The sequence below is a fragment of the Alligator mississippiensis genome, chromosome 2, assembly GCF_030867095.1.
Source record: "Alligator mississippiensis isolate rAllMis1 chromosome 2, rAllMis1, whole genome shotgun sequence".
NCBI classification, from domain to species: domain Eukaryota; kingdom Metazoa; phylum Chordata; order Crocodylia; family Alligatoridae; genus Alligator; species Alligator mississippiensis.
The window spans coordinates 238,445,213-238,457,802 of record NC_081825.1 but is presented as its reverse complement, the minus strand read 5'-3'; the positions used below and the strand labels follow the sequence as shown (position 1 = coordinate 238,457,802).

General features: G+C 47.1%; 2 protein-coding genes across 2 annotated transcripts in view; both read right to left on the bottom strand.

The window, feature by feature from the left end:
• EHD4 (EH domain containing 4) overlaps positions 1-4,182 on the bottom strand; it is a 56,658-nt gene extending 52,476 nt beyond the window's left edge. The window contains exon 1 of the mRNA XM_006270321.4: positions 3,859-4,182. Coding sequence (XP_006270383.1) covers positions 3,859-4,100 — 242 coding nt within the window. The 5' untranslated portion in view covers positions 4,101-4,182. The remainder of the gene's footprint in view (positions 1-3,858) is intronic.
• A 7,072-nt stretch (positions 4,183-11,254) lies between these two features.
• LOC102568705 (cytosolic phospholipase A2 epsilon) overlaps positions 11,255-12,590 on the bottom strand; it is a 69,475-nt gene continuing 68,139 nt past the window's right edge. The window contains exon 21 of the mRNA XM_006270327.4: positions 11,255-12,037. Coding sequence (XP_006270389.1) covers positions 11,802-12,037 — 236 coding nt within the window. The 3' untranslated portion in view covers positions 11,255-11,801. The remainder of the gene's footprint in view (positions 12,038-12,590) is intronic.

The window sequence follows — 12,590 nt, the reverse complement described above, 5'->3', positions numbered from 1 at the left end:
TACCTCCTGGGTTAGATGGAGGTCCTGTATGTCAGTTAAGAACCTGCGTGAGCAGTCAGACCTGGCTGTCTGCTCCTCCCAGCAGATGTCTGGAAAGTTTAGGTCACCCATGACGACCACATCCTTGGACCCAACTATCTCTGTAAGCTGACTTAAGAATTCCTGGTCTCTTCTCCTTGGTTGGGTGGTCTGTAGTACACCCCCACCATTAAGTCCCTTTCTCCCCAACCCCCATGTATTCTAGAGTGTACAGGGGTGAAGGAGATTGAGCAAGATAGGAGATAGAAGTCTGTAACTGAGGTGGTTACAGGCCCTTGAAGCCTGTGAGAGCAGAGGGATGAAAGCTGATGCACTATATTAACTCATAACCATGTTTCACTGAAACTTATTAGACAGAAAAATTAAAAATTAGTAAAAATAAGACATACTCCATGAAAGTGTGAGATAGCATTCCAAAAACAGGAAGGTGAAAAGAAAACCACAGTGTATTTTTAAAAACTTACTTCTATACATCAATTCTAAATACAATATTATGCAACATTCAGGAAATCTTCATTCCCGGATACAGGGATAAGGAAGAGGAAATAACCTGACTGCAGAAAATTAATATGCCAATGATTAAAGGCAAGTTTTCTGACTCTCTGATAAACCAGCAGAGGTGCACCAATACATTGGTCTGATATCAGATTGGCACCAATATAAAGAAAATTGACTATACTGAAAATCGGCCTGAAGTGGCCAATAATTTGGCTGATAAATGCCCGTACACGTGCGCAGCCACAGTGCAGCACGCAGGCAGCAAGGAGCACAGCCCAGCAGTGTGGAGTGCTGCATGCAGCTGGTAAGTCTGTTGTGGTAGAAGGGGAGGAGGGAGGGAACGGGCATGGGGGGCAGATCAACAGCCCCTGCAGTGAGAGAGGGAGTGGGGCTGGGGTAGGTGTTGCCCAGCTGGGGTGGAGCAGGCATGGGATGAAGCTGCAGCTTATCCAGGGAGTGGCTTCCGCCGCTGTATGCCACTCTTCCGGCAGCTCCCACTGCTTGTCTGGGAGGGCACGGGTGAGGGGAGGGGGGTGCCCCCAGATCTGCGTGGGCTGGTGCCAGGCTGCAGCAACAGCAGCGGAACTGGGAGGGGACTACGGGGAGGCTACAGCGAAATTTGGGGTGGCTTCAGCGCCCCCCACAAGCTCTTCTCTCAGCGTTGTTGCTGCCCACCCTGAGCACAGCCAAGCCCACAGCTGCAACCCACCCAGCCTGCCCCATGCAGATCTGGGGGCATTCCCTGCCCCACCGTGACCTCCCAGACGAGCAGTGGGAGCTGCCAGATGAGCAGACAAGTGGCAGGAGCTGCCCCCCACCCTTCCCTGCGCCCCCTAGAAGAGCTGTGGCTTGTGCTTGCCCTGGCTGAGCAGTGCCTAACCCAACCCCAGCCCCACTCCTTCCCTTACCGCAGGGGACATTGATGTGCCCCCGCACATCCCTTCCCTCCCCCCCCTTTCACCACAACAGACTTACCAGCTGGACACAGCTGTATCGGAAATCGGACTGGTATCAGCTGACATTTAAGGAGGCATATCGGCCATCAGTATCAGCCCCCAAAATCTCTACTGGTACACCCCTATAAACCAGTGATACTTGCTTTATAGCTCTAGGACACTAGACAAATAGTCAAAAAGCCAGAGGCTGAATTGAGTCAATCTTTGCAGCTTAGTCTAAATTGCATAGATTGAACCAATAAGCAAGTGAACAGGCATTCATTTTGAAACCAGAAAGGCAACCAGACCCCTGCAGTGGCCCATACCAGTAACTGGGGGGCGAAAGAGCACACCTCCCAACCTGCCAGCCAGTGCAGAAAGAAAGGGAGGGAAGTTGGGAGGGAAACCCTCAGAGGTCCCCTTCCCCCCCAGTCAAGCAAGGGCCTGAGTACGTGTGTGGAGGGGTTTAAACCCCCACCCTGGCAACCCCATCTGGGATCTGTGTGGTGGGGGTGGGAGGGTAAGCCCTCAGAGGCTTGCCCCACCTCTCCCACATCTTTGTTCAGCTGGGGAGGGGGCAGGGGGGAGGACACACACAAACCTCTGAGGGCTTCCCTTCTTCCCTCCCCCCTACCAGGCAGACTCCAGCTGGGGTCTGGTGCTAGGGTTTTTCCCCCCACCCCATTTTCTGCCAGGCAGAGCACTGATATTACTCCGATGATGGAGCAGAAGGGCAGGACAGACACTGTTCTAATGCAGCAGACAGTACAGTACTACAAAACATCCTGGGATGCTGGAGGGCTGAGAGTTAACTTGAATTGGGAGGGGATCTGGGACAGAAGAACCATAAACTGGTCTGATCTAAATCAGTTAAGTTTGATACTACATCCAATCAGGTTTTTCTTAAATTACTTTCAAAATAGCCAAAACCAGTTTGTCACTGAACTTCTGTTCTGTTACAGCTCTAAACCAATTTCTGATCGCTTAATCCAGTTCGTGTGTAACGTCTGTCCTTAGCCTAGCTATCCATTCTATACTATACATACCAGGTTTATTTTTATTTTTAAGGGTAAATATCAAACTGTGCATAATTTCAAACCAGGTAGAAATGTTTTATTTTGTCAAGGTTCATGTCACCAACTAGTGAGAGAGAGTTCGCCATGTTAATATGAAATGAGGCAGAAGGCATGTAAGATATGCACCCTGTAGGCTAACTAAATAAGATATTTATCAAGCACAAACTATCGTGAATTCAAGGTCACAAAAGCTTGTGCTATACATGTTAGTTAGTCCAGGGGTTGTCAACTGGGGGTACATGTACCCCTGGGGGTATTTGGAATGGTTCTAAGGGGCATGCGCAGGTGGGTGGAGATGGAGCACTGCTGCCTCCCAGGGCCAGGGCCAGGGCCAGGGCCAGGGCCAGGGCCAGGGCCGCGTGCAAGCTTCCCTGCCCCGCAGAGGGGTGCCGCTGCTCCTGTCCTGCCTGGGCCCTGCTCCTGGGAGGTGGTGGTGGCGCTCCATCCCTGCCTGCCCTGCGCACTATCCCTGCCTCCCCACTCTGCGTTTGGCCACGTGCCACCCCCCCCGCATCCAGGTGCTGGGGGTACTCAGACTAAAGAAGGCTGAAAACCTCTGAGTTAGTCTCTAATATGCTTATCTTCCCTGCAGGCTTCAACTAGTGACAGGCCTCTTGGCTATCCCTGGTTAAATTTACTTGAAGTGAGTTACTGCTCAAGGTTAACGGGTGTGTTACTGTAGCAAAACTGAAGTATATTTGTCTTGGGGTGTGACATTTGCTACTTAATTTTTCATTAGAGAGGACCAGGAGTGGCTGGAAGATCAGTTAGCAGGTGAGTCGCAGAAAGAAGATCTCTACCATGGAGGGGGAGATAATGGGGGCAGGGACATCTACAATGAAATGGAGCCAAGAGAAAGCGCTTCCTCTTTGAAGGGGAGAGAGGCTGTCAGCTTTTGTTCCTATGAAGTCAGGGCAGGGTGGCACCTTCCAGACTAAGGAGTTAAGAGAGGTTTTCTCTTTGGTAGACTACTTCAATTGCTGCCCCTGAGGTGGGGAGTCACCAGCATGTAATCCAGCTACTGGGGCCTTTATCAGGTAACGGTGGGGCAGATGGGGACACAACAAGGACCTTATCCATACGTCTGTGTCTATGTAGGGGGTGTGCACGCCTGCCTGTGTCTGCATGGACGCGTGTGCGCCTGCTCACACCTGCCTGTCTCTACGGGCCTGCGTGTGCACAAGTACCCAGCTCCCTGGGCCTGCGTGTGGGCGGGGAATATCCCGTAAGTGCGATATTCACCCAGTCAAGAGATGCTCCCGCGCGGAAGGGGCGGGTGCCCGTGCCCGTGCCCGCGGGGGGTGTCTCACCGGATGAAGGTGGTCTTGCCCGTGCTGTACTGCCCCACGAGCAGCACCATGGGCTTGTTCTCGAAGTCGGCCTCCTCCAGCGCGGGCGAGTGGAAGTCGTGGAAGCGGTAGTGCTCCTCCAGCGGCAACAGCTTGCGCATGTACAGCTGCTTCAGGCCGCCCGTCACCGTCTGCACCGCGTCCCCGCCGCCGCCGGTCCCGGCCCGGCCGCCGCCCGCCTGCTTCCCCAGCCAGCTGAACATTGCTGCGCCGCCGATCCGAGCCGCGCCGAGCCGCGCCGCGCCGCGCCGATCTCCCCAGCCCCCGCTGCCGGCACCACCCTGGGGGCGGGGACTGGACAGGTACGGCCCCGCCCCGAGCCGGCTCCGCGCCCCGAGCCTGCTGACGTGTAGCCGCCCCGCCCCGCCCCGCCCCGCCCCGCCCTCTCCCGCGCTTCACCTCGCAGCCCGAATGGGCCTCGCCGGAAGCGCTTGGGACTCGGATACACTCCAACCCGGCAGCCCTGCTGGACAAACGCCTCCCTTCTTCTCAGGGTTTTACCCACCCCTTTCTGCCCTCGCCCGGCCCTTGAGAGGATCTCCTGGGCCCCGCCTGAGAATCCCTGCTTTCAGCACAGGAGACATCGCGAGGGCCCCTAGCCAACGCCTGCAGCGACTTGGGCGCGACAGCGCTGCAAAACCTCTCCGCATCCTCAGCCAACCCGTCGTGTTATCCTGAACTACTCAGTTAAGCCAGTGAGTCTCAGCCGGGGATGCCAGCCAGGGCACCCTGGGGTCCTGTGCAACCTTTTGAAAGGTGTGATGAGGTGCTCGGACAGGGGGTCTCAACACTGGCGACACGTAGGGGGTGCACGTGCACCCTCTGAGATTGGCACCCTCCACGAAAAGCACTGTCAATGCTGCTGGTGGGCAGTTGCCACTCGCCACCCCCCCCCACACCAACACCACCGGCAGTGTCTGCGGGCAGCCCCCGATTGCCACTGGCCGCTGCCAACGCTGCTGGTGGCGTCTGCAGGTGGTCACTGACCACCAGTCAGGGCTCACCACCCCGCTGCCACCACCTCTGGGAACTCCCCACTCGGTCCTCCCTGGCCCCTGACACCGCCGCAGCTGCCTGGGGGCTCGCATCGTTCATGGCTCTCAACCAGGGTGTCACTGGGGTTCCTTGAGAGCTGTTCACAATGGTAGCGCTGTTAGGTTTATAAACACGACTAATGAGATAAACTCGGGGATTTCAAATAGCAATCCATAGTTGTGCTCTTCCTCAGTTCTTTACCCCCCCAAAAAAGCTCTCTCGTTTTTCTGTAGGGCAAGAAGAGCACTGGCATTTTGCAAGAGGTGCCTCAAGCATAGCCAGGGGTATCTAGAGTCTAAAAAGGGTATCTAGAGTCTAAAAAAAGCTGAGTTAAGAGATAATTAGGTGTGAGGAGGTAGAGAGCTTGGCCACTGCCTTGCCTTCACAGCCTAGCTCCTCAGCGAGGAGGGAAGCACTGTAATGAATACATTTAGTTTTTTAAATGGGATACCGCTCAGTTCAGAAAAGTTTTTGGGGGGTGCTTCAAGTCAAATGCGAGGTGTCTGTCATCTAAAAAGGTGGGGAAGCACTGAGTTAAAAACCGAAGGGCAGTACTCACTCCGAATCCTGAAGAAATCCAGATTACAGTTTACCTCTGCACAGGGCAAAGATGTATAACCAATACTTGGCAGTTACTGGATCCCATCATTCTTTGGCCCCAGACTTCCAAAATACACCAACAGAATTGGCTGTACATGTTATTTCTGGTACTTGATTAGAAAAATCCAGTCTCCAATGCTCCAGTACATCTCAATGCAAGAATGACACATGTCTGTTCCTGGGTCTTTTGTAGGATCCAATCATCTTTTTAAAAAATCACAAACCTGCTTAAACAGAAACTAAGTACATCTATTTCTACTCCAGTATAAATATCTAGTTCTTGAGGTCATGGCCTGTTTTACCAAGAAATAAAATATAGGATTACAACCAGCAAAATCTTACCCATTTTTCTTTAGGATCCCAACAGGCTTCTTTCTAGAAAGTCAGTAAGTGTAGCCATCCTTAAACATCCGAGAAGCGTGTATGTAATGTAGTGTTTCACTGAAGCCACAGTAAACCAGATCAGTCACTTTATTCCTTTCTAGCTACAGCCAAGTTTCATACAATACCACTGACATTTTGAAGTGCAGCTAACTGAACAATAAAATCCTATATGTCATTTTAAGAGATCACCTCTTGACTGAGATTTTTAAATTTGACAGCATTTTAGACATATATTCCATTACTTTTAATATATATTTTAATGGAAGTGTATCCCCCATACTGTTTAAATCTTTCAGTAATCTGGACAGAGATCTATCTAATGTAAAAGAAAAACTATGCTGTAGGTATTTAAAAATAAACCTTTGGGAGGATCTATCTAAAACAAACAGCAGATACCTTGCTAACATCATGTCCATATTTTTATTTAAAAGGTATATTCTCCATACAAATGAACAGAAGTTCATTTGGCTTCTCAGCTATAGCCTTAGCTTCTTTAATTGCTTGTTGGTAGTCCAGCATACCTACCAACTCATGGGTTTATCTATTTAAAATCTTTTTAGATTTCCCAATTTATATCTTGCATATTTCCTACCACATTTTATGCTCTTTTCTATTGGCCTCACTGGGGTTTGATTTATTTCTTCCCTCTCCCTGATACAGATTCAGATATCCTCTTGTATGTAGGCAGTTAGCCATCCTGGGGGGTGGGGGGGGGGGGGGTTGTAAGGCCTTCATAGTCTAGGATTAAAGTTTTCCAAATCCTAGGTTCTAAATATCTTTATTTTTTGCCCACAAGGGTCTTTTTTACTGTCTTCCTCATTTTTTGGAAATTCTCATTTCTAATATTTAGTTTTACATTTCTCATTTTCATGACCTCTTTCCTGACAATGTTCAGGTTAAATATTTTGTCCTTATTATTACTTCTTCAACTAAGATCTGTGTGCTACTTAAAAAATCCCTTAGCTGACAGCTATAAAAATAAGCTTATGGTCCTCTTCCTATCCTGCAACAAATCTACAGAAGACAACAAACTTACACACACAGAAAAGCTGGTTCTCTAGTGTGTTTAGGCACCTTTATGCTGCATTCTCAGTAGATCCAACTTCAGGTAGCAGCCTTAAGGAGATGCCTACTGCAGAAGGTTTGCTTCTGCACACAAAGTCAGTAGCATTACATGTAGAAACAGATGGTGATATCTTTTAAACAGCTACCAGTGAGCCAATGTCAGACTTGCAAAGCATCTTAAGCGGGGTTCCCTAGGAGTCTGTTTTGGTTCCAGTGTTATTTAATGTTCTTATTGGCTTGGAGGTAGATATAGCAAGCATACCGATGGAATATGAAGACTGTTTGAAATGATGAGGGGTAGCAAATACTTTGAAGAATAGGATTAAAATTCAAAGGGATCTTGATAAATTGGAGAACTGGGGCATAGACAACAATATTCAGTTTAACATAGACAAATGTAATGTGCTACACATACAAATAAAAAACATCTACAAATACAGAAAGAAGGGGGAGGAGGGAGGAGAACAAACTTTGCTTAGCATTGCCAGGAAAGAATCTGAGAGTTATGATGAATCATAAATTTTATACAGGTCAGTGATTTGCTCACAGGACTGGAAGGGACCTCAGATCCACCCTCCTGCAAGAATGCAAAGGACAGGCTTGCCCAGGAGCTGAGATGCTGATGGAGATAACTGTAATAGAAACAGGTCTTGATCCAGGAACCTCAGCATTGGCAGGCCAGGAGCAGTAGCCAAGTAGTATCACCTACAGGCATGTTCTTACAAAAACAAATACAATTTTGAGTTACAATAACAAAGCATTGTATATGAGACACCAGAAGTAACAGTGTTACTCTGTCCAGTTGTGGGCACTGCATTTTAGGAAGGCTGCAAAAAATCTGGAGGACAACAGGCAACAAAGATGATAAAGAGGTTGGAATGCAAGCTGTATGAGGAAGGTTTAAGGGACTTGGTACGTTTATTTTGGAGAAAAGGAGATTAAAGGAGGTTATGGTGGCAACTTTCAAATATATGAAAGGCTGCAACAGAGGGGAAAAATAATTTTCCTTTGTCACAGGGGACAGGTTGTGAGACAATAAGTTGAAACTGCAGCAAAACAGATTTTGATCAAATCTCTGGAAAAACTTCCAAACTGTAAGAACAGTTCACCTAGGGAAGCTGTGGAATCTTTCTGAGTGGAGCTTTTCAAGGAAAGACTGGATAATCCTCTGAGTGGATGGTTCAGTAATATCAAATCCAGCATTTATGAAGGGGAGTGGGCTATTTGGGCTCCTTTGGATGACCCTGTAGGGCACTGATTCCACGACATGCTCTCTCAGGCAATAAATTTCACTCATGAAGCTAGAAAAATATTCACTAATTTTGAGAAAGTTGGTAATCACTCCCTGTGACTCCCTTTGAGTCTTCTGAAAGCAGCAGGATGGTTAGGCAAGCAGTTCTCCTTTTCTTCTGACTTCCTATCCAGCTGCATCTGACTTTCAGACCATCTTCAAACCTCTATGTGTGTCTAAGGAGAGAAGCCCTGATTTTGAAAACGTAGGAGTTCACAGGAAAAGCACTTCAATTTTTTGCAAGCCATAGGAGACCAGCATTATCAAGACGGTTGGTCTGTGGGAAGCAGGAGAGTTTTAGCAAATGCACCAAAGAATCTGTCCTGTTTATCACTAAACCTCCTAAAGACTGCTGTATATGACTTCCTGTATTGTAGAAGTGTAGAATTGCAAGAGCAGGTGTTTTTTGCAGGAGAGGAGAGGAAATGTGTATGTTGTTACACAGGAAAATTTTGCTGCATTGAAATGAAGTTTGTAGACAATGATCTGTAGTAGCATAACTTGTGGAGGGCAAGATGGTCAACAGTCCCGGGTGCCAGTTCAGAGGGGGCACCAAAATGGCAGCCCCCAGGGAGGCAGGACCACCACTGCTGCTGCTGCATCCCCCTGTTTGGGGAGGTTACAGTGTGGTGGCAGGAACCTGCATTCACTCCTCACACCTCCACTCCCCCCTAGTGCTGCCCAGGGTGCTAAAATTTCAAGTTACACCCTGGTGATCTGAGTCTTGATAACACAAGACTTAAAGATTAAACAAATGTTACAAACTTAAACATAGTACTAAGATGGACTTCTGAAATATGGTACTGAAACTCCCATAAATTTTTATCCCAGGCAAATGCCCTGAGGAAAAAACCTTACATACCTTATCAATTTATAACAGCTGCTTAGTTTCTTTATCAGTTTCACACATACATTAAAACTAATCTAAACATAATGCTGATGTTGTTTTAACAGTTTCTTTACTTTCATACAAGTTCACACAGGGTGCATGTACATATGCAGTTAATGCACAGAAAGCTTACTGTGCAGTAAAATCCTGTGCAGTAACCTTTCTGTGACAGCATGTCTACATGTGTAGCCATCAGGAGAAGTTCAGGGCAGGGATACTCCTGCTCTGCTCTCCTGCCAGATGGCAGCCAGGGAGAGTTCTGGACTGCTCCAGGTGCCAGCCCAAGGCTGGCAGGGGACTTTAGGGTCAGGCCTGGGCTCCAAGGCATGGGGGACAGCTGTTTTTTGGCCCCCTGCCCTGACCGGTTGATTGGGGCAGGTGTCCGGAAACAGCTGCTGAAGAGGGGACACTTTCCCAGCCCCTTGCCCTGATTGGCCACTGGGACAGCTGGCAGTGAGCCCCTGAGTGGGGATTCCCCACTCAGCCAGGGGCTGGGCGGGAGCTGTCCCACCCCTGGGGTAGCTGGGAATCCCTACCCAGCTGGGGACTTGCTGCTAGCCCCCCACTCCATCCCCTGGTCCACCCACAGCGGGACAGCTCCCACCCAGCCCCTGGCTGAGTGGGGAAGCAAGAGCTTCCTGGTCCCAGAGCTGCTCAGCTCCCCACTCCTGAGAAGCTGGGAGCCCTGAAGCACCGGGACAGTGGGAAGCAGAGAGGGACTCTGTCCCCATGCTGCTCAGTTCCCTGCTTCCGTGGCAAGCTGTCCTGGGACCCGCTCCTGGTCCCCGTGCTGATTGTCTCCTGGGGGGAGCTGCTGGGCCTCCTGCTGGTGTGTCTGATTGAGAACAAATTTAACCTGTTCTCAATCAGGGAACTCACAGGCCCTACTCACTGCCTTCTGTTTCAATCTCCTGGAGCATTTGCTCTGGACACCAACTCTGTTATGCCTCTGCCTGGAAGGACACACCTGGCAGAATCAGGATCCACTAGGGAGAAGAGAATTTCAAGTTACATCCTGGTGATCTGAGTCTTGATAACACAAGACTTAAAGATTAAACAAATGTTACAAATGTAAACATGGGTCTTCAAGAACTGTATTGTGCAGTACCTACTGTACAGTTAGTTTAGTGCTTGTATTTACAGGTACTAGTGAACTACACAGTAGCTGTGCAAGGTTATATAGTGACTCTTTACTGCACAGTAGGTTAGTCTACTGCGCATAAAGTGTCTTGTGTAGGCACACTCACAGAAGATTTCATAGATTCCTACTTAGACAAATAAAATACAGAAAAGCAATCATTCTCTACTCCCTAGTGGATCCTGATTCTGCCAGGTGTGTCCTTCCAAGCAGGGGCATAACAGAGTTGGTATCCAGGGCAAATGCTCCAGGAGATTGAAACAGAGGGCAGTGAGTAGGGCCTGTGAGTTCCAAGAGCTAGGGGTGGACACAGGTTAAACTCTGAGGTTCTTGGGTCAGCCAGTTATTCAAGTAGATTAAACACAGAGCTAGTATATCTCATATCTAAATCTTATCCAGATCATGTTATTAGAGCATTCACATGAAAGTACTCAAAACTTTTTGGTGACAAAAGTGTCCAAGATGAGTGTGTATGAAATACATTTTAAAAACAATATTCCACTGTGTGCATTTTGCATATCTACATGAAAGACGGGTAAAAGGAAGACAAGGGGAGAACCAAAGTAATTTGGGTCTTTACAAGTACCTTTAGCTCTACTTTATCCAGGTTTCTAATTTTTGGTTTTAAAACTAATATTCTTGAAAGGTTATCTGGCTTCTGATCTCTGATATGTCAGCAGAATTACCTTCCACTTAGTGAATTTTTTGAGGGGGATTATCTTACTAGATATTGGCCTAAGCTGAAACCCCAAATTCAAACGCCCTAAAATACTGTGACACTGATTTATATTCAGGTCTGGTTTTGAACTCTGATGCTTGTATCATCTCCTTTTACAAATATTTTGTTAGCTGCTGTGAATATAGAGGTAACCACTGTCATTAGTTGCTCAGCTAATAGAGAAGGAAGTTGTTTTAAAAACATGATTTTTTTGGTGTGTAGAATCCAACACATAACTGCACAAAACTTCATGTTTATTTACATTAACATGAAAATATCTTAGTACATTATGTTGTTATTATATGAAAAATGGATTTTGTTCTCCTTTACAGTTTGGAATTTACAGTCCTGGTAAGCAGATGTCCTTTCTTTATACTAGATGTAGAGCAAAACATTGTTAAATTCAAGCTTCCTTGCATTTCTTTGCCAAGATACCTCAACCCTGACTTGAAAGACCACATGTAGAAGTTGTAGCATAGTTCGTTCTCAGGTCCATTCCGAATTTAGCCCCTCTGGTGAGGCTGGCAACCATGGAAGCATATTCATTCATTAATGAGATTTATTCTTTATATTTATACCCTTTTCTGGCAGCCAGACATTACATTTTTACGATGACGGGCTAAGTTGTATTTTTAGCTGCTGCTCTTCTTTCACCCCGTGTCACTTTCTGTTCCAGTTCCTTTTCTTCAGTAACAGCAACACAAGAATATTTCCTTTGTATTCCACAGTGCTGGACAATCAGTAGAGCACCTTTCTCTGTGGTGCAACATACAGAAAAATAATCTCAGAAGAGTGATGTCTGAGATGGTGAATACTTCTTACACTTTTTTTTCTTTTCCACTGCTATATGCAAAGCATGAAGAAGTGCATCTTTGTTATTCTCAATGTTGTAGTAACTCAGGTTTGCTAGCTTGTCAAAAGTTTTCGCTGAATATTGCATATAATGTATATTATATGGACCATTGGTACTGGCAACATCAATGTCACCATCTGCCATCTCTGAGGGGCTGCGCTTCACACCTAAAGGAAAAGTAGCAATTGGGTTAATTATTGAAACCGTATTATGGTCTTGGGCCTTTGTCACTTAAGAAATTCCAGCTAATTCAGAACACTGCAGTACATCTCAACAATGCAGGCTACTTCAGGCTCATCAAACTTATCCTCTACTCTCTCTGCATAGGCTTTCTGTATAACATCAAATCAAATTCAACTACTGCTCAATGTACCAGGTTTAAGACATCTTAAAAATTCCTAAAGTTCATGATAAATCTCAGGGATCAACAAATTTAGTTTTATGGTACAATGCAACTTTCTTATAATGGTTATAATGGTAAATCTTATCTGTGAAGAAGGCAAAACTTTCAGAGGCTCATGCAAGAGAGTGGAATGAATTTCCTTACGAATTAAGGACCATCATATGCCATGCATCTGTCAGCTCCAAGTGCAAGACATATTTTTTGACCTTGTCCAGCATAAACAGATAGCAACATCTATATTAAACACAAGAAAACAAAAAAATGCGCCCCCTCCCGGGGTGTGGGAACCCTACTCCACCATTAAACATTGTTCCATT